This window comes from Mustela putorius, unplaced genomic scaffold (assembly GCF_011764305.1).
Source record: "Mustela putorius furo isolate JIRA1106 unplaced genomic scaffold, ASM1176430v1.1 tig00003834_pilon_pilon_pilon, whole genome shotgun sequence".
NCBI classification, from domain to species: domain Eukaryota; kingdom Metazoa; phylum Chordata; class Mammalia; order Carnivora; family Mustelidae; genus Mustela; species Mustela putorius.
In genome coordinates this window covers 102,371,141-102,398,152 of record NW_025421987.1, presented here as the reverse complement: position 1 = coordinate 102,398,152, position 27,012 = coordinate 102,371,141, and the positions used below count along the sequence as shown (strand labels likewise).

Below are 27,012 nucleotides of genomic sequence, written 5' to 3'. Positions count from 1 at the left end.
CTGCATCAGGCTCCTTGCTTGGCGGAGAGCCTGCTTCTCCCTCTGCCTGCTCTGCCTGCTGCTCCCCCTGCTTGTGTGCTCTCTCTGACAAATAAATAAATCTTTTTAAAAAAAGATTTGTAAAATGAGCTTTGTAAAAGAGCTTTGTAAAATGCGGGTGCCTGGGTCCTACCTAGAGACGCTCTGCTGTAACTGGTTGTGAGGAGTGGCCTGGGTATAGGAAGTTCTGTAAGCTCTGCAGGTCTGTAACCTTCAGCCAGGTCTGAGAGCCGCTGGTCTAGTGCCTGGTAGTCTCTAAGTTGTATACGAGTTACCAAGCTTCACAGCCCACCTCGGTGGGAGGGGAGCTAGATCATTAGTGTGGTTTTCTTTTTTTTTTTTTTTAAAGATTTTATTTATTTATTTGTTATAGAGAGAGAAGCGAGAGCAAGCACAGGCAGACAGAGTGGCAGGCAGAGGCAGAGGGAGAAGCAGGCTCCCTGCCAAGCAAGGAGCCTGATGTGGGACTTGATCCCAGGACGCTGGGATCATGACCTGAGCCGAAGGCAGCTGCTTAACCAACTGAGCCACCCAGGCGTCCCCATTAGTGTGGTTTTCTGATGTGAGCAATGAGATTCAGAGACCTGTGGTGTTGCCCTGTGAGTGGTGGGGCTGGAGTTCAAACTCCACTCCTGAGACTCCTACCCCAGTACTCTTTCCAAGGGGCAGGGCACACCCTAAGCAGAACTGATGTTGAAAGGGTCCTGGATGTAAGTCTTCTGTTTCCCAGTGCTTTTTCCTATCCTGGTCTCTCATCTCCTCACTCACCCTTTAGTTTCCCTAAGTTCCTTTATGCAAAAGTACACTAGCTGTCATTTACACTTTAGTGTGAACACGAGGCGGCTTTCCCTCTAGAGGGATCTGCAAGTTATGTTTCATCTGTAACAGTTAAAGGAAGGCTTTACAGCAGCCCATAGATGAGTTGGGAATGTTTTGGGGGCGGTAAAGTTTAGGCTCATGATGCCTCTAAAATGAAATCCAACTGGTAGTTGCCTTTGATTGAGGTTCACCTCATTCTAGCTTTGGCTTGCAATTCTATCCAGTTCCATCTCATTCACAAAAAATTTTTAGACCATCTCCTATGTGTACAATCTGGAGCTGGAGATCTCCATTGGTCAGATCTCCTTAACCAGGCTTTAAGTGCCCAGGGGGAAGTGGCGGGGAGAGCGTCTTCTCTTGCTTCTGTGGCAGTCACCATATTTTGGCCCTGAATGGTCGTGTAACATGGTAGGTGCTTAATATGTGAAAAGCTGAATGTGAAGTCACACATCCTGACCGTGAGCCCATGCCCTTGGGGAAAGATCTTACAGGTGCACTGTCAGGACTAAATCAGCAGGTGTGTGGATGAATTTCTCCCTCTGCCCAGGGGTGGCATCGGGAGAAGCTGGCTTCAGAAGCCCCAGGGAAAAAGTGAGCACAAGGGGGTTTGGAAGATTCTTCAAAACAGATGTCTGGAGGAGAAATCACTTTTATTGGGATGGCTTTGTTATAAGGAAAAGAAAAAAGAGACAAAGCCGAGAGAGTGCCTCTGCTAACAGGTGCCTGCGGGTGGCTGGACATTTCAGCCCCATGCTGAGCAAAGAAGGGGATCCTGGCCCAAGGGTCCACGCCGCTCATTCCTCCAGATCCACAGGTCTCCGCAGGCTTCAGTGCACCTTCTTGAATACTTGCTTGCAGACCACTCCCTGCACTCTCATCTCCTGAAACAAAAGCAGACATTTGCCACTGGCCGGAGCAAGGTCACACTTGGGGCTCAGTGCGTGCAGGGGCAGGAACTTGGAAAACACTCAGTGTCTGTTATTTTTCCTCAAGAGTTGGCGTGAACTAACCAATTCCTTGGAAAGTGAACCGGATCTGTGGAGATGGGGCTCTGCTATGCCTCGTAGGCAGAGCTGGCTGGGAAAAAGGTAGCTGAAAACTGGCCAACAGGACCTTCTGATGACTCCCCTCCTCTTACTCTGCTCAAGGGGCTGAAAGGCTTTAAGAACCTCAGGCCTGAGCAGGACAGAGTCTTTGCCCAGGCCTGGGAGAAATCAAGCCCGGACACACGGCTTGACCCCAAGAGGACTCAGTAGGTTGTCACAGGCCAAGGCTGGAAATTAGCACGGAGACTCCAGCTTCAGGCATACGTTGGAGTACCCGGGAAGCCTGAATGATGCCTGGGTCCCAGGCTAGACCAGTTGTATCAGTGTCTCAGTGGGTGGAGCACTATTATTAAAAGCTCCCAGGTGGTACTACATGCAACCCAGAAAATCCATGCTCTGTCTACAGGGCAGTCCCCATGGAGATGCCAGGAGGAATGACAGCATGGTGTCACCACATCTTGCAAGTGTTTTGTTTTGTTTGAAGGAGGCTGGAAATCTGAATATTTATGTGACATCTTGTAATTTTTAAACTGTTGCCTGAAGAAGTTTGAAGCTCACTGATGGTCACATAAAAGAGGCCTGAGGCCCTCATTTTGCAACTTTGGGCATTAAGCCACAGAACCACTGAGCCGGAAGAGCCAGTAGAGATCACATCGGCTTCCCTCATGCCTCTGCTGTTGAGGAAACAGAGGCCCCGGGAGAAGACGGGCTCAAGGTCAGGCACTGCAGAGCCCAGGCTCTCCGCATTAGCCTAAACTGCTCCTGAAAGCCATGCCCTCATGCCTCCTCCCAGCACTCACGCATCCCAGGGCTCTTAGGGACTCTGGCCTTTGCAGAACCCCCATGTGGCAGGATGGCATTTTGAAGATGAGGCTCAGGGAAGGAAGGCACTTATTCAAAGGTACCCAGTGAGGTTGAACCCAAGTCACCCAGACCAGGTTGTTTTTTATTTTTGTTTTTGTTTTTGTTTAACTTGGAAGGTAATTGAAAAGTTCCAAAGGTGCAGGAGTGATGGAGGTCTCCTTTCAGAGGATATGTGTCATTTTAGCCCTCCAGGGGCTAAGACCCTTACTCTTGAGTTGTGCATGCTTCTCCCAGACAGCGGATGGAGAAGTGGCTTTGACTAGAGTTCCCAGGCTGGAAGCCCACACCTGAACTGGAGAAAGGCTTCTCCTCCCCTGACCTAGAGTATTGAGATCAGGTCTTAGAGAAGCTTAAAGAATTCTCCTTGGTTCTAGCCTGCCACAACTTGGCATGGTGAACATAGAGTTTGGGAGCAAATTTCAGTTCTTCCAGTTTCTAGCTGTGTAACTTGGATGTAAGTCTCCGTGTTCCCATCTCCAGAATAGGAACCCTAATAGTACCTGGCCCATGGGGCTGCTGAGAGAACAGAAAGAGATATGGAATGCAGAAGAGCTTAGCTCCACATCTGCTGCTTGGCAGAGACATCTCTTCCCCTCCTGCCTCTGGCTGGACAACTGAGTCAGCCTAGACCTTGAAAACACATCCCTTGGTTTTTAAAGTCATTCAAGTGTCTTCTCCTGGTCCTTGGAAGAGAAGCTTCAGAGCAATAAGGCCTTCTTCCAAGGTCCACAGGACCTCAACACTGACCAGAGCTTCCAAGCCCAGCTCTGCCCCACACCACCCCACACACCAGCAACCTACCAGGTGCAGCTCATCACCTTCAATCCACTGGGTCCAGCCACGTCCCTCCTTTTCACCTTTCTGCACACACTCAAGCTTGTCCCCATCCCAGCTCACTGTGGTCTGCCAAGCAAAAGAATATGGTGGTCAGTTTTGAGCAAGCAGCCCCTGGGGGGCAGCCCCAACCTTGATAACCCAGGGTGCGCTCAAGTCAATTTCATTAAAGAAAATTTGCAGCCGAATTCTGTCCATCATGTGCTCTTTTTTTTTTTTTTAAGATTTTATTTATTTGACACAGAGAGACACAGTGAGAGAGGGAACACACAGTGAGAAAGGGAACACAAGCAGGGGGAGTGGGAGAGGGAGAAGCAGGCTTCCCAGCAAGCAGGGAGCCTGATGCTGGGCTCAATCCCAGGACACAGGGCTCAATTCCAGGACCTGAATATCATGACCCAAGTCAAAGGCAGATGCCCAATGACTGAGCCACCCAGGCACCCCACCACCATGTGCTCTTATTACAGTATACAAATCAGTTTTAAAACTTACAAAAACCATCCTAAATTTCACTTAAAGGGGTAATTAGAAGAGAAAAGGACATTAGGGTGGGGATCTCAGAGCTAGGGCTGGGGCTTGGAAGGGAGGAAGGGCTTCAGAGGGCTGAGCTCCCACCAGGTGGGCAAGGAGAGGGCTACGTCCTATATCTTGCAGGTGAGGTTAACTTCTCAGAGTGCTCTGCCTTTTCCTAGACCTTCCCCCCCCACCCCGCTTCCTTCCTTCTTTCTTTCCTTCCTTCCTTCTATTGTTTCAACCTTTGCAAGTTCTTAGGACACATAAGACTTGAGCCCTGCCCTCAAAGATGTTTCCATCTCATGAAGAATGACCTTAGATATAAATAACCACCTGTAGGTACAAATGGCAGCCCTTCCAGCTCTCTGTGCTGTCTCTAAATCCTCATGACTCCATTTGGAGCAGGGATTAGCTTCTCTATTTTACAGAGTGGGTTAAGGGACTGGCCAAGTTCACCCAGGTGGCCAGTGACAGAGTCAGGTCAGAACACAGATCTGTGGGGCTCCAAAACCCTCCTGCCCACTTTGACTACACTTCTTTCTGAGGTGTCGATTGTCACCAGAGTTACAGACCAGATGCTGTGGGATCCCAGATGAGAGTCAGAGAAGGGGAAGCTCTGGAAGGAGGAAGCAAGAGGCCAAGGCCTTGAAGGACAGGAGAATGGAGCTGGAGCCGAAGAAAGGAGGCATGGGGGGAGAGGAGTTTTCAGTGGATCACTGTAAGATGAAGGCACAGAGATGGGACAGCATCAGGCATGCTCGGGAATGCTCCTCAGGTGGGTTCCTGGCGGCGAGGAGGAAGCTCCTACTGCCCGGTGCTCACTGCCACCCCACTCCCCACCCTTCAGCCCTCTCATCTTCTCTGAGCACTTTGTGCCCTGCGTAGGTGCCTGAGCCACACAGTGAACAGGCCAAATGGAGTCCTAACTGCCACAGTGGGGAAGCAGGGCTCATAAGGTGGAACCGCCTTGTAGGGGGAGGCTGTTTAAGGGGAAGTGGGTAGCTGCAAAGATGGGACGTGCCACTGGCACCTGCACAAAAGTTGCAGTCCAGACCATGAGTTCTCAGGGACCACTTAAGCCCTGTATGTCTGAGTGAGCACTTGCCACTCCAGTAAGACGCTGAAGTCTCCTGTGGGCACAGGCTGAGCCTGTGGCTTCCCTCTTCCTGCTGTCTGTCTTCCTTTGGCATGCCCAGCACCTGGGCAGGGCACAAAGTGCTCAAGGAAGTTAATGCCCTCGGGCCCCCTCCTCCTATGACAGGTGGGAACACAGGGCCCCAGAGAAGGGCCATTAACTCAGAGGTCTTGGCTTTACAGAGGTAAGGTTCTAGGGCCCTTGTGGTCCTAGACATGTTCAGACAGCCAGGACAGTTAGCAACAGCCTAATAAAGATTCAGGAGAGAAGTAGTCTGGGAAATGAGTATGGAGTCAGTGGGGGCACTCCCTGTAGGATGACCTCAGTCTTCTTCTCCCAAGCCCTCTCTCCCTCCTGGGTCTGATGACAGCTCCCTCTGTTGTTGGGATGAGCCTGCCATGGAGCACAGGCACAAGGGCACCAGGTGGAGCCCCTGAGAGCAGGAATCAATCTGACTTCTGGTCCTGGAGCCTGTTTCTTGAGGGAGACACAGCCCAGGAGGACTTGGGATGGGGACGTTCCTTTCTGGGATCTAGAGATGGCTCAGGGCACATGTCCAGCCCCAAGCCAGAGAGGAGGTGGATGTCAGATGAGGTGTTTCGTGGGCAGAGACCACCAATGAGTCAAGCCACAGGACAAGGTGACCATTCTCTGCATGCCTTGTCCATGCCAGGCCTGTGGAGGGACGTGGGGGCAGAGCTCTCTGACATTCCTCAATTTCAAGGAGCTCGTCAGAATACTTGGCTTCCCCATCGACTGAACTTCTTTTTGTGTTTATCCAGAAGTCTACTCTGCATACAAAGGGCTCCAGGTTTCATCAGAGGCTGGGACAGAGTTATTGGCTCCCAGTTAGAATATACACACTTCTGCCTCTGCCAAATATATTAGAGTCTATAAGGGTAGTCATGCCTTCTGTGATGGAAAGTGCGAGAAGCGCTCAGAGAAGAGCACAGCAGTAAAAGGAATACCTGTAATCTTGCTTCCTCAGAGATAATTACCCTAACATTGTGATGTATTTATGTCCAGTCTTTTGTTCTATTAATCCATATATATTTCTATTTTTTAAAAATTAGGATTACATCATTTATGGTTTTGTACCCTAGTTTCTTCATTTAATAGAAGCAATTTTCCACTTCAATAAATATTCTGCATAAGCAGTATTTTAATTGTTACATAATATTCAGGAAATGGCTACATAATTTGCGGGGCCCAGCACAAAATGAAAACAAGGGGCTCCTTTTTAAAAAATGATTTGGAATTTTAAGATGGTGACAGCAGAGCATTAAACCAAGGGAGGGGCCCTTCTGTGTATTGTGGCCTGTGTGATTGCACTGGTCACAGGATCAGTAGGCTAAGCCCACTGGTGTTTCATTGTATAGGCACACTATTATTTAGCTCATTCTGTATTCTTGGACATTTAGGTTATTATTCTGTGCCATTATATATACATAGTTTTGAATATATCATGTTATTTTTTATTTTAGGGCAGAGGGGCAGAGGGTGAAGGAGAGAGAGAGAGAGAGAGAATCCCAAGCAGGATCCACACCCAGCACAGAGCCCCATGTGTACTCAATCGATTGCCACAACCCTGAGATCATGATCTGAGCCGAAATCCAGAGTTGGATGTTTAATCGACTGAGCCATCAGGCAACCCTGAACACATCATGTTCTTAGAATAAATTTACAGGGGAAGAATTGTTGCATTAAAGAATATGCATATTTTTAAGGCTTTTGGTAAGTATTGCCAGCTTGATCTCCAGAAAGCTCATGCCTGTTTACCTTCCAACACCAATGTCAGGGCATGAAGCTTGAAAGTGATGTTCATTAATAGTAAAGCAGGCTTTGCTCCTGAACTAACATGTTACCCTTTCCAGATCATTTTGCATCTTTTAATGGGGACCATTTGGATATAAAAAATAAAATACCTTACCAAAAGAGTGACGGATAGCAGAATTTCAGGCATCCTGAGAGATGGAGGGACATAGGGAGTGGGTGGAAGGATCTTTGGGTATAGAGAACCCTTTCTTGGAGCCCTACAATTAGGCCCGTTTATGAGAAGGGTCCCTAACACACAAATGCTATGGCAGTTTCCAAAGGAGGCACTTTCTCAACCTCAAGTTCCTATTGACTCTAACCTTGGTTGGGTGAGTTAGACAGAACAGAGATGAGAATATCTCTGAGGCCGAGCTCAGAGATGTTCAGTAACTTTCTCAGGGTTGCCCAGCTAACAAGGAAAGAATCTGGGTGGGAACATGAGCCTTGCATGACTCCGTGCCCCATGATTCCCAGCCTAGGGCAGGGCACCCGGAGAGGTCTGCAGGAGACTCTGGGGCCTATAGATACATGCAGGGATTACGCTGAGACTCTGAGCAGCCCCCAGGAGAACACCTTTCGGTTCAGTCTAGCTACTGTTGGCTGTGGGTGCTGGGAGCCAGAGATGGGTCCGGAAGAGCTGACAGAGAAGTACCAGGTGCTTACACCCCAACACTGGCACTGGGATTAGGGGAAGCCCAGAGGCTGCAGTCCTTGGGAGAGCTCCTCGTTCTAACAGGAAACATAACTACTATTTTTCTTTTTATTTAAGTGGGAAGGCATTCCAAACCCAGTGAGTAAGGACAAGCAAGCCAGTGCTGTAAAAGCTTCCCTGGGCTTAAGGAGAGGGAGGAACAAGGCTGGGGGATAGATGGGGCCACGCTGCGAGGCTACAAACTGGGACTGTGGCCTGCAGCGTGTTTCCAATGCCCGCCAGTGCTGCTTGCCCCCACACAGCTCCGTGGCTCTGACCTGCTGGGTGGGACCATCAGGGAGGACACTCATCCTGCGGACCAGGAAAACTGCCAGGCTGTCCTCCAAGTTAAAGAGGGCCAGAAGTTCAGCCATCATGTACGCTGGGTTCCTGGTACCTGTCCCCTTACTGTATACTCTCCAGCTGCATCAGGTTGACCCAGTACTCTCAGCAATGAGCACGTTGCTTGGAGTCAGCAGACCTGGGACCTGGCTATGAGGAATGAGCTTCGTTGCCCTCATCTACGAGAGAGGGACTGCTGTTATGTATTGTGGCCAACTGTTCCGTGGGTGGCCCCAGTGGATCACATATTCACACCCTTGTGAAGTCCCCTCCCACACTGACCCTGGCCTTGTCCGCATGGCTTGTTTTGGCCAATGGGACATGATGCAAGCAGCGCCTTTATAAGCACGTGGACACTGGGGGCTTGGTCTCTTAGAACCCTCCCCTTTGGGAGCCAAGTTGCTGGACTTTGAGGAAGCCCAGCCCATTCTACTGGGTAAAAGGCCAACGGGAGAAGCCTGATTACTGCACAAGAATTAAGACACCCAGCTGAGCCTTATCTACATGCAGAACTGCCAGTCAACACAGAGAACCATGGGAATGCATGGTTGCCCTTTTCTGTTACTAGGTTTGAGGTGCTTTGCTATGTGGCATTAGGCAACCAAGAGACCAACCAAGAGAGAAAAAGCACATAAAGTGCATAGGGCTGGCATAAGCAGCACTAAGTCCTAGTAATCAAGCCATCCAGAGTTCAGATAGGGAGGGGATATGTTGGTCCAAGTTGAACCATAACTAAAAGGCTTTTATTGGAAGTTGGAGGTTTGTGAGGAAGTGATTGATTGGCTATTCATCATGGCTAAATGTTTCAGAAGCTCCTTCCCTTCCAGAAGCCTTGGACCCAGACCCAGAAGGAGACCTTGCAGGGACTGCCTGCTGAGCTGGGCACCCCAGAGCACTGTGACGTCCATGTTCCTAAGACCTAATTAGTTTTTGTTTCAGGAGAAGATCCATTTGGAAACTTCCCACTAGTAGCAGTGATGGCTCCAAAAATGGTGATTTAGTTCTCCCACTTGACTATCCTATGTTCACTTTTGGTGGGCACAGATTTTTCTCTTTAAGTTTTGTGTCCTGTAGGAATAAACCAGGCACTCCCCCAGAGGATCAGATTTGTCCTAAGAAAAAAGGGGTGGGAATTGGGGAGGAGGAGGATGACCTAAGAAGAGATGAGGGAAATAAGAAAAGAAGGATTGTTGGAAGGAGACTGGGTCAGAAACAAGGGTCCCTTGTTTTCTTGGGATAACCCCTGATGACAAACACCCCCAGCACCTGAGAACTCATCCTGTGACTTCCTTCTGCAGTAAGAGCCAGCCACCTTCACTGGACCAGGAGCAGGGACATCTGAGACAAGGATTTGCTTGCCCTGTGAATGCCATGTCTGAAAGGATCTTTAAGAGGTTATTCAACCCAGTTTCCCAGCTCAGCCTCTTGCTACTGCTTAATCCATTTAACCAGAGCCTAACAGGGGAATTTGAGGCCAGAGAATGCTCCTGATGTTTTCCAAGTAGCACCGGAAGGCAGATGCCAGTGGGGATTGAGGTGGACAAGGTACCAATGATGAGGATAGGCAGTGCTGCCTTCACTCCCACCACGGGCTCTCGGACTCCACCTTGGAAATGAAGCCCAGATAATTTCAAGGACAAGGGGGAGTCTGGCCACCTTCAGTTCCTTTCCTTTCTTTCTTCTTTTTTTTTTTTTTTAAAGATTTTATTTATTTGTCTCAGAGAGAGAGAGACAGAGTACACAAGCAGGGGGAGCTGCAGGCAGAAGGAGAAGCAGGCTCCCAGGTGAGCAATGAGCCCAATGCGGGACTCGATCCCAGGACCCTGGGATCATGACCTGATCCACAGGCAGGCGCTGAACTGACTGAGCCACCCAGGTGTCCCTTCAGTTCCTTTCCTAAGTAATCCCCACTGCAAAGACCAGCAGGTCTGCAAAAAGACTGGAGCCCAGGGTGGTGGTTGTAAAGTGAAGTCGGTCTAACTTTCTATTAAAAACAAATAACCTCTAACACTTTGGCCTTGTCAGCAGCTTTCCCAGAAAGACATGCACCTACAGATGAATGAAGACAGAGCTGCATCACTCTGACAAGGAACTGTCACTTCAAAAGCCATTATCCGGCTCCCCCGACCACTTAGAAGACCCAGCTGGCACTGCTGCATGGGGACCAGTGACACAGAAAACCAGGCAGCCTTAAGAAGCACGTCCCAGGAGTCCCGAGGCCCCCTTGTCCTGCGCAGATGACCTGTACTGGGAGTGACAGACCATTCCCACTAAATGGATTCATCTCTTGGCAATGACCCAGCACAGTCTACAAATAGTGGGATTCAACCTACCTCCCAGGGATCTGTGACAGTTGTTAAGGGTCCTACATGCCCCAAACACCCGTTCTGATGAGCCGGGGGAGGATCAATTATGGACCCCTCCAAACTTGTCCACGCAGCTCCAGCAAGCCCTGTGTTCATGCACCCACCTCCCAGATATGGCTGGGACTGAATGTTAATGTCTCTGAGGCTCCAGAGCCACATCAGAAGGGAGGCTGCCATGTGTGCAAAAGCCAGAGCCAGGACTGACCCAGGTCTGACCCCAAAACTTGTGCTTTTGAAATTCTGGAAGGGGTGGGGGACTGAAAAACCAGACAGTGAGTAGACACTTCCTCTACATGATGTGAATTGTTAAAAGATGCAAATTGGCCACTCCTCCTGGTTGAGTTTAAAGTGCGCCTCACCCGTTGATTTTAAAGTGTGCATCACCCATTGAGCATTCCTGGGACAAAAAGAAGGTTCTCAGCCTCTGGTGCCTGTGTTAAATAAGTGAGCAGATGAGAAGGTCAGGGAAGGTAACGGAGAACCTGCTGAGTGCCAGGTACTTCTGTTTCACTTGACTTTCAAGCTTTACCTCTGGTAAAAATTAGACTTAGTATTAGACTTCGCTAAGCAACCAGCCTAAGTCTCCTAGGGGTTATGGGCTGAGCCTTCCCTTGGATCCAGCTCTTTCTGGCGGAGAAGTCTACTTGCTGCCCACAAGGCAAGGCCAGGTGAGCGATGGGCCCACTCGTCTCCTGATCCACCTCTAGGAGGCTGGCCATTATCTAAAATCAGCACATTCGGGGGCTGGGGAGAGAAGCCAATTCTCTCTAAAAGCAAATTAAAATGAAATGAATAAGGCCTTAAAATGTGAACGAGTAATTAGAGACCGAAAAGCTGTTAAGAGCAACTACTTCAAACTAGTAAAGCCACAACAAGGCCTTTGTGGGCATGAGAGAATGCGACGCTAATGCCACGAAGGAGCTAACAGCAAATGGTAACAATTCTTAGGACAAACGAAACGCTAAAATGCTCAGACTGACCTTGACATGTCATTTTTTAAATTCCTTAAACATTCCAGGAAGTTCCCAGGATCAATTTTAAAACAAGAAGCCCTCAGAGAGCTCAAGGCGCTAGGAGGCCAATATTCTGGATAGGGAGGAGGGAAATGGGACTGGGGAGGGTCACAGGGCTCATGTGGAACTGTGCTCAGTCAATCCAGGGACCCAGTACCAAGTGTCCCAATCTAGGGACCCAAAGTCTGGGCTGGACCCCAGCCATGCCATGGAGCAGCTCAGCCTGGAGGGAAGGCAGGCATGGAAACTGGCATTGATTGCACTGGCATTCCATGTTGGGCTATGTGGTGGGTACCCAACCTAGCCTGGAGGGTCAGGGAGAGCTTCCTGGTGGAAGGAAGAGCACCACTGTCCTTGTCACCATCACCATCATTACCCTAACAACATGGGTTGAATACTCACTACGTGCTAGGCAGGGTATTAAGCGCAACATGGGTCATATCTTGCTGGAGAACTTACACTTGCCCCGTTTTACAGATGTGGAGACTGAGGCTTTCAGATCACCCAGCCATATAGTAGGCAGATGAGATTTGACTCCAGAGTCCATGTTCTTGGCTATTGTGCTCTGCAGCTACCTGATCTCAGTGGATTTTTGAATGAGCAGGATTCTCTGGCATGGTTCTGTGCAAGTAAACACTCGACAGTTGTAGATTTGACACCTACACACTAGTCTCGGGTGCTGGAAACAGAGGCAGTGAGGTGAGGACCCTACTCTCAAGAGCACACAGACTATGAAAGAAGACAAGTAGAGAATTCCAGTAGAATGGCAAGCGCTGGGCAGAAGTAGGTGATGGTAGTTGTGGAAGGGGGAAGGCATCTCATTAGTCTCTGATATAGGGACAGAGGTCCATCAGGGAAGGCTTCCTGGAGGAGGTAATTGATGCTGGAAGTAAAGCTGGAACTGACACCAGAAAACACCATGAGAGTTAGGTTAAGAAGGAGAAATTGGAAAAGAGGAATGAGGGTATCCCAAGTAGCAACCTGGACAGATGCAGGGAGGCAAGGGCCGCATGTGGGAGGCTTCTCAATGAGCTCTGCCCATCTGGATTCTCTCGGCATGACCTTCCCCCTGGAGTCTGACCCTTTACCTCTAACTCCAGAATTTCCTGGGGAGAGATGACTCAGCCTCTCTTTTCCTGCACTTTCCGTCTTTGTGGCTCCAACCAGCCAGGCCTGGAGCAATGGGCAATCCGGATGTTAGCAGGCAGAGCTGGCCTGGTACTTGAGCTGGGGGTGAGGAGTCAGCTTATTATCAATGATAGTCCACCCTGGCAGTGGCGGGTGGGGGGAAAGGGGGTGGGGAGTAAGGGAGGAGCCATCCTGCCCCAGAGAGCTCGGAGGGGCTTTGCAGGGCAGAGTCCACCAAAGCCTCATCCTTTTCACAAGAGCCTCTGGTTCCTTCTTTTTATCTTTCTTTTCCTTTTTTTCTTCTTCTACTTTTTATCTTTCAAGGCAAACAGAAACAAGCGGCTCCCACAGGTTAAGAGATGCTAGCTTAGTAACCGAGGAGGAGTCGCCAGCAGGTCAGGGTCTCTGAACCGAGAGCTCTTTGGGGTCAGGGATCTTTTTATTCACTGCAGGATACCAACCCCACCTGGGTATCTATGCGGAGAAAATGCATATTACCAATGAATGAATGAACAAACAGCAGAAAACATTCTAGGGCAGTCTTACAATTTTTCGGGCAATGATCAGATTTTTTTTTGTAGACAAAATATCCCAGGCAATGTAGCTGTTTATTCTTTTGTAGATTAGCCTTGAGAAACGTGTTAGCCATTGTGTGCTTCTGAGTCCTGGAGAACTTAGTCATCACGCCCAGGGTCACACAAGCTAGGAAGAGTATGAGTCATGGTTTCAACCCACTTCGGTCCAACTCCAGATCTACCGCCTGCCCACTGTTCCCACATAAGCTTGCAGCCATGGATGCTTTTGCTGCCAAACAGTGACTGGGAGGCTATGGGGCTGGAGCTGGCCCCACCAAGGGACTGTGTGACAGCCTTGGAGAGATCCAGACCTGAGCCCCAATCCACTCCGGCTTCTTTCCAGCAGGGAGACCCTGAGCACTGTACTCCACCTTCTGAGCCATCATGTTCTCACCTGCACAGCGGGGCCAGTGAGCCCTGCCCCAGAGCAAGAACCATGGGGACAAAATGACACAAGGGGCTGCAAGGACCTATTTCAGTGCTAGAAACAGAAAATACTTCAGTGAGCTGCGGCTGGCCTTGCATTTGATATGCTAGATAGGGGAGCCCACAATTTGCATGTACAGTGCCTACCACAGAGGGCTCCAATGTGTTCATCAAACAAGTGTCAAGGCCCTGTGAGGCCAGCGTTCTAGATGGCGAGGAGAGAAATGGGGCCGGAGAAGGTCTTAGGGATCATATGGGACTGTGGGACTGTGGAACTGTGGCATGTTCCCTCTGGCTGTGGAGAGGGCCCTGCCCTTGGCTCCTACTCTTGGACTAGACCATCGCAGGCTTTCCTGCCTCTAACCCTCACTATGAAGTAGTAGGTTCTCCTGATTTTATAATTATCCCCAATTTCACAGACAAGTCAAGGCAAGGAGAGGTGAAATAACTCACTTAAGGCCACCCAGTTTGTAGGTGGCATAGATGGGACTCCAAAGGCAACAGTCTGGCTCCAGAGCTAAACCAGTTATGACTCAGCCCCACCTCTCTGGCCTGCCTCAGAGGGCATCCAGCCATGGCCAGCCTCCACCATGGGGGAGAATGAGAGCCAGAGCAGACCCCGCTCCTCGGCCCAACAGTTCCATCCCATGACAGCACTACTTCACTGGGGTCACTGCACTGGAGATTTCAAAAGCCTCTCAGAGAAATTCTTCCAGAGCTGGGACTGTGAACATAACAAGGACCCCGCCCCTTTCTGGTAACAATCTGGTCAGACTGCCAGGATCCCAAAGCAGGCTCCACCAGCTACCTCATCAGGTATCACCAGTGGTGACACCTGTTCCGCCTTTCATTCATTTCACGTACAATATAGGAAGAATTCGGGCATTTTCCTTAAAAAATTGTGAGGATTGAAAGGATCTGTTTATGGAAAGGGCCTAGAATTCTTTGCACATGGGAAACACCCAATAAGCATTATTGTTAAATGGCAAATGGATTCTGCAGTGATAAGGTCTACCATTTACATTGTTTGAGGTCCTGCTATTTTTACTTAACACCCATTTGACAAACACACTGGAGCCTCTAGGCACTGGACACGCAAAGTATGCCCCACCCCCATCTAGCATCTCAAATGCATGAACAAGTATCCCAGGTGCCCTGGGGACAACAGCTGCAGAGCGGGGCAGTGAAGCAAAAGGAAAGGATGAGGTGGGATGGGGGGTTAGGACAACATTGGTGGACAGTTGAGCTGGTCTTGACCAATGGTATTTATTTAGCAGGGGACTTATCTCAAGTGAGTGGAGAGATGAAAGAAGAAAGGCAAGCGAAGTCATCTGCATGTGGTAGTGGTGGGGAGGGGCGAAGATAAGGAGTGAGCCCGGGAGTGGAGGTGCAGAGACAACCACGGCCATGTCCTGGAAAGCACAAGCACCCTCAGGACTTGGCATGTCAGTGGTGGGGAGCCCTGGGGGTTTGGCTAGGGAATGAGCTCATCAGATTCCCTTTTTAGAATGTGAAGGGTGGGCGGAAGTACTGAGGATGGTGGATGGGAGAAATAATTCATAGAAAGTGCTGAGCCTGGTGCACAGGAGTAAGCGTAAAGGGGGGGGGGTATTATTATTGTTATTATTGTTACCAGCGTGAGACATTCAGAGCTGTGGGGATGGGGGAAGGGAAAGAGAGGCTAAGAAGCAGAATCCATGGAACTTGTTAATGGGTTGCCCATAAACACTTTTCATTTATCTTCACAGTGATCATTTATGGGGCTACGCAGTGGTCTACGGAATTAAAAAGCCACAGTCACTCTGGCCACCTGTGGTTATGTGGCACTTAGCCACATGGGCAGGAGGCAGCCAGCTCTGTCAACCACACAGGGTCAGGGGTCAGAGAGATGTGAAGTTGAATCCCAGGGCTATGGTTAACCAGCAGTGTGACCCTGGGTGGGACCTGAGGGTCCCCTCTGTAAAATGAGAGTAGCACCTCTTCTCCAGGATTATTGGGGATTTATATCATACATGTAAAGTGCTAGGGCAGAGCCTCCCACTTGGAAGCCCCCGGAGGGTGGCTTGTGCTTCTGTGTGGGCTGGTACAAACAAATATCTTCGTAAAAACAGATGCAGCTTTTTTTTAATTCTCTTTTGAATGATTTTCCTGGAATATAATCACAGAAGTGGGATATCTGAGCCAAAGAGCAAGAAGACTTTTCTGACTCAGTGTGCACTGCCATACGGGATTTCTCCCCCCTCATTTTCTGAAGGCAGAGCCACTTGCGTTGTTAAGGCTGGTCAAGGTGGGTTTTGCGGCCTGGCTTCTCCTTTACTCCTGCCCTCACACCTTCCATGTCCACCTGGTTTATACAGCTCTTCCCCAGAATTCCTCTGCTGTTCTTGGACCCTCAGGCCAGGAAAGAAGGGGGGCAGGGGCAAGGAAGGACAGACTCATTAATACCACCGTATCAAAGACAACTAGCATTCTAAGGTATTTGCTTATTAAAGGAAACACCTAGGGATGCCGGGGTGGCTCAGTCGGGTAAGCGTCTGCCTTCAGATCAGGTCACGGTCCCACTCGATCCTGGGATCGAGTCCTGCATCGGGCCCCTTGCTCAGCTGGGAGCCGGCTTCTCCCTCTGCTTCTGCTCTCTTTCTCTCTGACAAATAAATAAATAAGATCTTAAAAAAAAATAAAAAAGGAAACACCTAGAAAAGTCTTGGGATATTTAACCAAAAGAAATGTGCTCTAATGTTGGAATTTCAGTCAGCGTGACAGAGCCCTGGGGTTCCTGTTTGGAGGATGAGGGGTGGAGTGTGTGTATGTGTGTGTGCACACACACACACACACGCACGTTCCAGCACAACTCAATCTGTAAAATAGAGATAGCTACAAAAATGCTTCCCAGGGAGGAAGCTCTTGTGAACCAAGCACAGCACTTGTTGTCAGAGTTTTTGATCAACTCTAAGTCAAATATGAATAAACCCCCAAGCCCAAGTGAAAGGTCAGCAGCTGGACCTGAGTTGCAGGGGCCGGTTACCAGAGAAGCCTTCCATGGGGCAAAGGGGCCCGGAAGAGAGCCCTCAGCTCACAGCCTCCAGAGGGCTGGAGAGGAGGGCAGAAGGGGTTTCCCACCCACTCGCTTCTTCTGGTTCTAGGCCCTGTGACTGCCTCAACCAACAGAATACAGAAAAATATGGCTATATGACTTCAGAAGCTAGGGAGATCCCAACAGTGTCCCACCCTTACTTACGCCTTGTTCTCTTGACCCTGTCATTCCTGGGACCAGCAACCAAGACCTGAGGAAGTACAGGCAGCCAGGAGACAGTGAGTATGAAGGGCCATAGGGAATGGGGTTCCTCCAGCTAGGAGGACCAGCCACCCTCTTTACGCTCTGTCCAGATTTCAGATTCATGAACAAAATAAACCACTGCTATTGCTTGGAGTGTGGGAGCACTAAGTTTTGGAGTGGTTTGTTACACAGAAATAGAAAAAGGATACAATTCACCACCACACTGAATTTTCACACCAATCCCATCCGTGCTGCTACCCCGGCTCATTTTTACAGATGAGGAAACACAGCTGGAAGCTGGACCCAAGACTCAAATCCAGGTTCACCTCAAAGCCAGAGCTCCTCAGTGTTTCGTCATAACCCCATACTTGCCCACACACTATTGGCGCCTGCTGGGCACAATGCACACACCATTGGTGTCATCTACTTAAAGCTCCGTTGCAGACCACTGTGGGCTGCTGCGATTTTGGCATCCCCAAGAAGACTCCATCCACAGGGACTGGACTGCATCTCTCTGCTCTCATTCGGCCCCCCAGAACCAGGCACCCAGAGCTCCAGGATGGGCTTACTACTCTGAGTCATGACCAGCACATCACAGAATCCTGGGCACAGGCCAGCCCACTTCCTCATTTTTCTTTCTTAGTAGTTATCAAAAGCATGGTCTTTGAACCAGCAGCGTCAGCATCATCTGAAAACTCAATAGAAAAACCCATTCTTGGGTCCACTCCAGACCTTCGGAATTGGAAACCTAGAGGGGTGGGCAGCTCAAATTTGGGAACTATGGCTCTGGCTATTGATGTGGTTCTTAACCACATTCTGTGGACTCTGAAGATCTGAAAATGTTTTAGATGCAAGTGAAAGCAGTTTGAACAGCTGAAGGCAAAGGAAAAGGAATGCCCTGGCTGGCTCAAGTACATGGGAAGCCCTGGAGATGAGCCAGTGGCAGGGGCTCCAGCATACCCCCAGCATCGCAGTTTCTCTCTCGCTCATTTCTGCTTTTCTGCTGGTCTCCTTCTCTTTCCCTTCTGCTGGATTTGTCCAGGCAGCTATGGGCGATGGCATGGCACTTAACATCTTGCCAGCTGATGAACTTCAGGGGACTAGAACACAGCTCTCTGCCAGGGTCCCTACATTAAACCCCAGGAAAGGGTGAGATTAGGTCACATGTACAGTCATGTGACAGGTCATGGGACACTGTCATCATCCTGGTGTCAGGTCTCATCCTACAAGAGAGAGTGTACGTGACTGGCAGCTCCTCCTGACCCCACAAGGTGAGTGTGAGTGAGGGTGTAACTCCCAACAAAACAGGAGGTGCTTCGGTGGGTGGGTGGGGAGCTATGTTGGCCAGAAAAACAAACAGCAATAGCTGCCCCAACTGCCACCTGGCCATTGTGAGTGATTACTTTGCCCCCAGTCTAGGGCATCAGAAGGGTTTTGGTCCCTTTTCACACACAGTGTCGTGGCTTCACAAGACACTGTCCCCTGAACCATCTCTATAGTCCTCTGCATCTGCCTTGAGAGACAGACAGAGCAGCAATCACTATGCCCGTTTCACAGATGGCAGGACAGAAGCAGTGTATCCAATCATTTAAAGTCACTGTCAGTTGGGTCAGCGGGGAGGATTCAAACCCAGACTCTCATGGCAGAACTCCTCACCACACAGCAGGCCTCGTCAGTACTCTGTGCTCGCCTCCGGGCGGCGCTGGGCTCACAACAGGGAACTGAGGTGCTGGCCCTCTGCAGAGCTCCAGGGGAGACCTTGTAATAGAAAACTTCAGAAACAGACCAGTTAGAGTCCTTCCTCTGCCACCAGCTGGCTGGGTGGCCCGACCTCTCTGAGCCTTAGAGTTTCATCTGCAAAATGGGCACAAGGACACTTACAAAACAGCATTTGTTGTGGAGGTCAAAAGAGGCAAATTGTTAAAATCACTTGGTGCAGGCCTGATGCTTGGTAAGGAATTAGAGCATGTTATTTTCCTTTGTTCCTGCTTAACAAAAAACAAAACCTAACACAACGATGTGATTCTTGAAAGCTACTTTGTGCATTTTATATGGGTTGCTTTAATTCTTCTTTTTGTAATCCTCAAAAGCATGCTGCTGACACCAATTTCAAAGGTCGGGGAACTTTAGCTAAGACTTGAAAGAGACTCCGTGTTTCCATTTTGGAAAAGACCCAGCTGAGAGCTGGGGGCCTGACCTGCGGCCCTCAGGAGGCTCCCAAATCTGAGGGCACTCACAGCTCGGTGGCCCAGGGAGTCAATTCTGCCACCCGCATCATGTTTTTGTTGTTTGTTTTTTTTTTTTAAATATGAACCAGAAAAAAAAATCCATTAATGAGTCAAGAACAGGATCAAAAAGCTGGCAAGAGTTAAAACCAAAGTGTTAACAGCAATTTGGTGGATTTCATGCATTACCATCTATAATTAGATGGATGCATGGGGGGGTGGGGCACGGATGGGCGGATGGAAGGAAGGAAGTCAGGGTGGGAAGGGAAGGAAATACACGGTTAAAAGAGAGAGAATTCAGGAGACCTACAAACACTGATATGGAAAGGTGCACAAGAAGTAGCATGAGTGAGAAAACAATGCATCAAGGAGTGGATTTCTTCCTCTCCTTTAAAAAAAAAAAATTGTTCAGTAGACAGCTTCTATATTCGAGGAAGATTTCCAGCAGATCCATAGAAACAGTAGCAGTGATAACCTCTGGGGAGTGGGAATGAGGCCAAGGGGGGGGGAAGGGGCCCTTTCCTTTGCAGTCCAGAGTCTCCTGGGCTATTTGAATTCTTTCTTTCCTTTTACAATAAAAACAAAGAAAGCAACAGAGGGGCGGAGGGCTGGGAAAGCGGAAGGGAGGCTCTGCGGAAGGGGTCATCCTGAGTTCATAGCTGGATATGAAGGAGAAGCTGCAGCCCGGGGAGGAGGGACCAGGCTCGCACATGAACAAAGGTGCCCCCTTCAGGGACATGCTGACCCAGTGTCCATGGTGGGATGACAAATGGCCCTTCTGCCACCACTGTGTGGAGTGGGGCTCATGGCTGGGATTCCTGACTGAGGCTGCCTTCCACCACAAACGCAGCTCCTGCTGGAAGCGCTGAAAACAAAGAACTCCATCATTCCTCATCCCAAGGGATTCCCTGGCCCAGGAGCAGGGACAATATCTGAAGTTGGGGAGCATCTTCCTCATTCAAGCTCCCCCACTCTGCCAAAGCACCATGGGCTAGATTTCATACATGATACTGGTTTCAAACCCGTCCTGAGATTTCCTCTTCGTGGATAAAGGCATGCAGGAGGCAGCGGAGAGCAAAGCCACACCTTTACACATCTCCACCACAATGATAGCCCCTGCTGCTTGCAGGTCAAACCTTACTAGAACAGACGGGGAAATGTGAGCTGAGTGATCCCTGGCCACACAGACCCACGTCCTCCAGACCTCCGCCTGGATAGAGACTGGAGAGCCATTCCCAGTGGCTCTGGGCACAGATGACAATGTGCACAGGGCTCAGATGGCTGGACCCAACCAGCCAGTGGCACATGGTCCTCTGCAGCTGACATTCTAGTTGTCCCACTGTCTATGGAGATTCAGGCACACAGAGATGCTTCCTTCCTTCAGAGCCACGGTTCTCAAGCTTTAGCAGCATCAGAGCCGTGGGACGCACTTACTGAACCCAAGACCTCTGGCCCCACTCCCTGAGGGTCTGATTCAGGAGGCCAGGGCTGTGGCAGGAGAATCTGTGTCTCTACCTAGTTCTTGTGCTGCTGCTTCTCCTGCTGCTGGTCTCCGCTTAGGGAACCGCAGCTCTAAGGAACCCACAGGGCAAACAAAGATATCTGGCTGCTTGATCCCCGACTTCAGGTAATGGGGTTGGGTAAGCAAGAGAACATCCCATCTAAAGGGGACAATGTGACAGTGTCCCGGGGCTTCACACAGCAACCAGGGTGGAAGAAATGGGCACCTGGTGTTTTCAGCAATCTTGATTTTGTTGGTAAGAATGGCCAGAAATATGAAAGCTCACAATCTTTGGCAATGATTGGCAACTGGCTCTGAAATTTTTCAAACATTGTACAGGCCAAACAAAACACATCTGCAGGCCAGATTTCACCCCTTGGCTGCAGTCCTAGAGCACAGATAATGTTCCCACATAAGGAGGCAGAATCAGAGGTCACTGAGCCAGCAAGCCCCTGGGCCCTTCGGGGAAGGATGTCAGTGTGACTGCATGGCTCCTGGCAAGAGGTCCCTGCAGTCAGTGGAGCTGCATCTAGGCTCCCTAACGGGTTCTCATCACTCCTATCTTCCCCAGCCACACCCTGCACTCCAGTCTTTGTGGACTGCCCCCCTCACCTCCAAAATCCTCTCCCAACCAGGCCTTTTCCGACTGCTGGGCCTTTGCGCCTATGGTTCCCTGGGCCTGGAACACTCTTTTCCCTTCTCTACATTTCTCCTAATTCTTGGTGGGCTTTCAAGGCCCCCCTCAGTTGGACAACTTCGATGACTGCTGCTTCCTCACCCCTTCACACTGTGCTCCTCAGCCCACTGTGTCTCCATCACTGAAGAAAATGGCCTGAGGTGCCCCTGGGTCTGCTGAGCCCAGAGCCTGGGGTGGGACAGGTCTGAAACTGCATTTACCTACTGCGGTTCTCTTGGCCTTGGCCTTGGCCTTCCTTCTGTCCCTTTCTGTTTTCCTAGCTGTTTCCTGCCTATCCTTTAAGCCACAGTTCAGACTACTTCCTGTGGGAAAGTTCCCTGACCTCCCAGACCCGGTACGGGGTCCTCCTCTGGCTGTCCTGCTCCCATCCACACAGCAGTCACCCTGTGACTGGCCTCCTCCCTGCACTGAGCTCCAGGAGGTCAGGAATCCTGTGCAATTCATCTCAGTAACACAGAGGCTGCAAAGACAGTATAAGCACCATGACATGTTTGTGGGACCAAGAAAGGGCTGAAAACAGATGAACGCATGACCTTAGGTGAGAAATGAGACCCTTGTCATGTTCTGGGAAGGAAGCTTAGAATGAAGCCAACCTGGTGCTGAGTACAGATTGGTCTCCTCCTGGTCACTGCTCCTGGCTGGTAGGTGCAGAGCATGTGGAGCAGAATGGGCCATGGTGAAAGTTCACTTTGGCGAACTGGTGCCTTGCCCCAGACACACACGGGCCCTAGAGACCTCAGCCAATGTGGTCCCTTGGCAGGCGGCTCCTCAGACTTTGCAAGCCTCGAGCAGGACAGTAGCTGTAATTCTTTATCCTACACTCACTGCTGGCCATGCTCTTCCCTGTAGGCCTCCATCCAGTTGGCAGCCCAGAGAAGAAGGGCTTCTCTGCATGGGCAGGCTGGAGCAGAGGAACTGTCCAATCCCCCAACAGCAACAGCAAGATAAGTAAGTGCCTGTATAATTGAGAGAGGGCTGTCCTCAGTCCTGCGACCACAAAGGTGACCATGAATCCTACAATCCCACCTGGTTTGGCCAGCAGCTGGGCTCTCCGATCTGGTCACCTGGATTGTCCTAATGTCCTTCTGCTGGGCTGAGAAAAGAAGGTAGCCATGTGCCCCTTCCTTTGTGTCTGAACACCCCCCCCTCCACTCCTTTTGTCTTGTGTCAAAGTCATCTCTTCCAAAAGTCCTTCTGGGATCTCCTCATCTGGGTACTTCCCTTTGTCACCCCCGATCGCACTGTGTTCTGACAGTTTGTGTGTCTGTCTCCACCACCAAAACGGTGAGTTCCTGGACACCGGGGATTGCAACATCTCCCTGGGTCTCCCTGTGCCCAGTGCAGCGATTAGCCTGGTAGGTACGGGGCGGCGGTTAACGGCAGGGACTCTGGAGCTGACAGACAGAATGTAAATCCTCCCTCTGCCACTCACTTAACCTCCCCAACGTTTCACAGCGAGAAATCCTGCCCCAGTTTTCTTATCTGTAAAATGGGGTTGAAAACAGTTCTATGGATAGTGAGCTGAAATAAAATGGTAGCAGGACATGGTGCATAGTCAACCCTTGATGAGCCCCAGCTAGTATTACTAGGTGATCAATGAATGTTTCGCACATTATAGGATGACGCAGGGAGTGCAAGATGAAAGACGATTAGCCAAATAAGTACAAGCCAGCACATTCCGGAGACTGCAGCGACCCAGAACGGATTGAGATGTCTGATGCGCTCTGTGAGTCCCCTAAGAGTCCCACAAAGTCCCACAGCTTTGTGGACAAGGAGTTTTCTTACAGCACAGTTTCATGCAGCCAGCCAGGGAGAAGATGTTGGGCAGTGATCTGAAAGGCAGAGCCCCACCTTGCCAAGGCGGATGCTGTCTCCTGGTCTCCTTTCCCTCTGGGAGCCCCTCTGGGGATTCAGGGGCCTTAGGTCCTTTAAAGTTACAAGCTGACATGTTCATACAATAATATTGGCCTCTCCAAAGATGCTCCCTGCTGGCTACCCCCTCTTCTGCCATCATTCCAAACAGCAGACTCAGACACTGACTCCTGACTACTGTCAGATGAATTAATAAAGGGGGATGAGGAGTCCAGGCCTGGGGCTCCTTATCCTCACACACTGGTACCTCTTTAGCCACAGTCCCAGCAAACCTCTACCACTTGGTTTCTGCAGAGGTGACCAGCGAGAGGTGCCTGGCAGAGGACAGGAGGGTGGGCTTCCATTCCAAAGGTTCAAATCCCATCTCTTGCAAATCTCTTCCCCTCTCAGAGCCTTGACCATTGCATATTATGGGGTCACGAATCTCTCCCTCACTGGGCGGTGTGTAAAATAACAGGCACAGTGTAGGACACACAACAGACCTTCAGTAAATGGCCAGAGGGAAGGGGAGAAGGAGGGGGAGTATCTCCTCAATAAGCAAGGCAGCTGCCTGGGGATGAGCATATTCTAGCTTGGGACCCAAGACTGGGAAAGGGATTCCGGGAGCACCCTGACCTCTCAGTGACCCAAGAATGTTGATGGAGACTTGAGGCTGGCCTTCCAGAGTTTGCTGTGGAAACGCTAATTGGGGTCTCCAGGTCATCAGCTTCCCACCCTGGGGGATGTGCTGCTCCTTTCCCTCCCCCTCCTGCACCAAGGCTTCCTCTGGTCTGGGCTGCAGTGGCACTGACCCACTAGTAGGGGCTGGCTGCAAAGTTCAAAGGAAGCTCAGCCAGCAGTGGAGGACAGGGCGAGGAAGGGGACAGCTAGGTCTCGGTTTGGGGATGAGGTGGGGCAGATCAGAAGCTTCCAGGGGATCATGATGTCCCCTGCTTCCTAGAGTGGCTTCATGCTGGATCATAGGGAAAGTTTTACACTTGAAAAGAGTTCCCTGTGTTTCTTCTTTCCTTCCTCCCTCAGGCCACACAGTACATCCAGAGGCCAACAGAGGCACAGACTGTGGGGAATTCCAGCCCAGCTCCTCCCTGGCTTTGCTATTCTGAGCATGTTACTCATCTCTTTGAAACTGTTTCCTCATCTGTAAAATGGGCATACTCAACCCCCCTCACAGATTGTTGTGAGGATTAGGTGAAGTCAAATATATAAAGAAAACACCTGGCTCAGTGCCTGGACACAAGAGAGACTCAACAAACTGCGGCTTTCATAACCATTACTCTCCTGTTTGGACAGAGTCCTATGCTTGATGAGTCTGCGCTGTCAACTTTGTGGGCTGGCAGTGTGAAGATCCCTAGTCCCTAAAACATAAGGGCCCTGGCTCCCCTCCCAGATGAAGGAGCCCAGCCTTTGGGCAGGCTCCCTGGGCGGGAGATGCCCAGGCATATGCAAATCCTCACCATGCACTTGCGGTCATCTATGCCCGTCAGATCCTCCTCAAACTCCTTCCCAACCTGGAAGTCCATGATATAGTTCCTGAAAGTGCTCAGCGTTCGAATGATCATGTGGTCGCCATCCTGCACGATCTCTTTGTCTGGCTTCAGCAAGTTGGCAATTTTGCGCAAGGCCACATTGACATCTGCAGGGGGTGCCGGGGAAGAGAGAGGCAGAGAGTTGGCAGGAAGATTCTGAGAACTGTCCCAGGGTAGCAGGGGCCCCAGGAGCCAGCTCCTCCCCAGGAGAAGGACCTTTGGGGTTCCCCGCACGCTTAGCGCTGTCTTAGAGAGCAGCCAGTTCTGGGCCTTTTTTTTTTTCTTTCTTTCTTTTTTTTTTTTTTTTTTTGCAACAAAGTTTTCTGCCCTTATGCTGACCCTTTGAAAACAAAAACTAGCAAACTAAACCCAGCTTTCCTAATGAAGTTATTCACGTCTAGAGTCAGCTATCAGATGTTTACCACTAATTAGCTCTAACAACACCCACCCTCCCAGCTGGAGCCCTGGCGGCCCAAACCCTTTTCGCTGCCCCGCGCACGAAGCAGAGGCCGGTCCCGGCGGAAGCAGGCGGGCCGCGGGCCCTGGAGGGCTCTAGAGAGCCCACCGCTGGTCCCCGAGGGTCTGGTCGGGGCGCCCCGGGCCGAGTGCTCCCGGCAGCTGCTTACCGAGCGCGCGCAAGTACTCCTCGAAATTCTCGTTGGCCAGCATCTTCCAGTACCCGGTGAAGTCGACCGGCATTTCGGGGCGCTACTGGGGCGGGTCGGTCACGGAGCGGAGAGGAGCAGCTCTGGGCTCTGCGGGCGCAGCGGCTCCGGACGCGATCCGGGTGGTGGGCGGCCCGGAAATGTGCGCCCTTGGGGTGCAGGGGGCTCTGAGGGGCGGCGACAGCTGGATTCCAGGCGCTCACAAAGCCCGGGGGAGGCTCCCTTGCAGCCGTCGCTCCTCCCCCTTCGTGGGGGCGGGGACGGGGGTTGTTGGAGGGCCAGGTTTGTTCCTGGCCCGAGGCCACCTTCATTCAGTACTTCAGGTCGCCTCCCAAAGAAGGAGATGGGGATGGAGGAGAGGCTTTACTGGCCCAACTCTATGGTTTCCGCGGGATTCCTTCCAATGCCTTGAACTTCTCACATATAACAGCCACTTGAGGGTTAAGAAAGAGTCTCCTGGCGTTTGCTGGAGTGATTAGGAAAGAGGCCACTTAACTGGCCTTTGTCTGAAGTCCCTCGCCCGTGCCGGTGGCCCAATCGGGCTGGTGGGCGGCCAGGGTCAGGAAAGCGGGGCGGTTGCACTTGGATAAGAAAGTGGGTACTTTCCACATCCCTCCCCCAAATAAAAGCAAAGTTAATGATGATGTTGATGAAGTAGCTATGGTTTAAAAGGCCTTCTAGGGGGCACCTGGGTGGCTCAGTGGGTTAAGCCTCTGCCCTCGGCTCTGGTCATGATCCCAGGGTCCTGGGATCGAGGCCCGCATTGGCTCTCCACTCAGCGGGAAGCCTGCTTTCCCCTCTGCCTACTTGAGATCTCTCTCTGTCAAATGAATGAATGAAATCTTTCAGAAAAAAATAAAAATAAAAGGCCCTCTGGGTGGTGGTTCTGAGGCACGGTTAAGTTTGAGATCCCCTGCTTTATACAAATGTAAGCAATGATCAATACACCGCAGATTTTTTTCTCCTTCCCTTTCATCCAATGGCCGCGCAGTACTCCAGTATTCTGCACTTTCTTTTTTCACTAAATACATTCTGGAGACCTTCCTATTTCTGTACATAGAAAATGTCGTTCTTTGGCAGGGCATTCCATTGTTTCTCTAGCTTGTCCAGCACTGATGGACATTTGTGTTGTTTCCAATCATCTGCTGTTAGAAACAGTTCCACATGTCTCCAGATATTGTCGAATGCCTGAGAGAGGGGTGCGAAATCAGCCCTGGCTGAGAACCACTGCTCTAGACAGCTGAACCCCTATTTGGCCGGTTCCCCTTCTCTTTCTCACCTGGCTCTGGGGTGCTCAGGCCATCAGTTGTTCGCACAGACCCTGGTTCTGTGTCCCTCCCTACTAGCTCAGGGTCTGTCTCAGGGGGACAGCTAGGGCAACTTATCCCAGCCCTGCCCCACCTGAAGGGGCAGGAAGGAGTCCCTGTGGCTCAGTCCAGTGGATGGGTGGGTCCCAGCATGGACTAGGTTCTCTGTGGCATCACTCAGGGATAGCCATGGCCCTGGGTTTCCTTGTCTGCTGAACTCACCAGAACAGAGAATCAGCCAAAGTCTTAAATAGTCAACTGGCCATTTCTTGGTCACTCCAAGCTAGTCTAAACTCTTCTTCCTGCTCCCCTGAGTCGTCCAGCTCAGACAGCTGG

General features: G+C 50.6%; 1 protein-coding gene across 1 annotated transcript; it reads right to left on the bottom strand.

Moving 5' to 3' along the window:
- Positions 1-1,489: 1,489 nt before the first annotated feature.
- On the bottom strand, positions 1,490-25,704 carry RBP1 (retinol binding protein 1). The gene is given in 5 exon segments (XM_013061462.2): positions 1,490-1,739; positions 3,570-3,671; positions 24,633-24,811; positions 25,331-25,433; positions 25,435-25,704. Coding segments are annotated over 5 exon segments (684 nt in total). The 5' UTR covers positions 25,681-25,704; the 3' UTR covers positions 1,490-1,685.
- Positions 25,705-27,012: the final 1,308 nt, after the last annotated feature.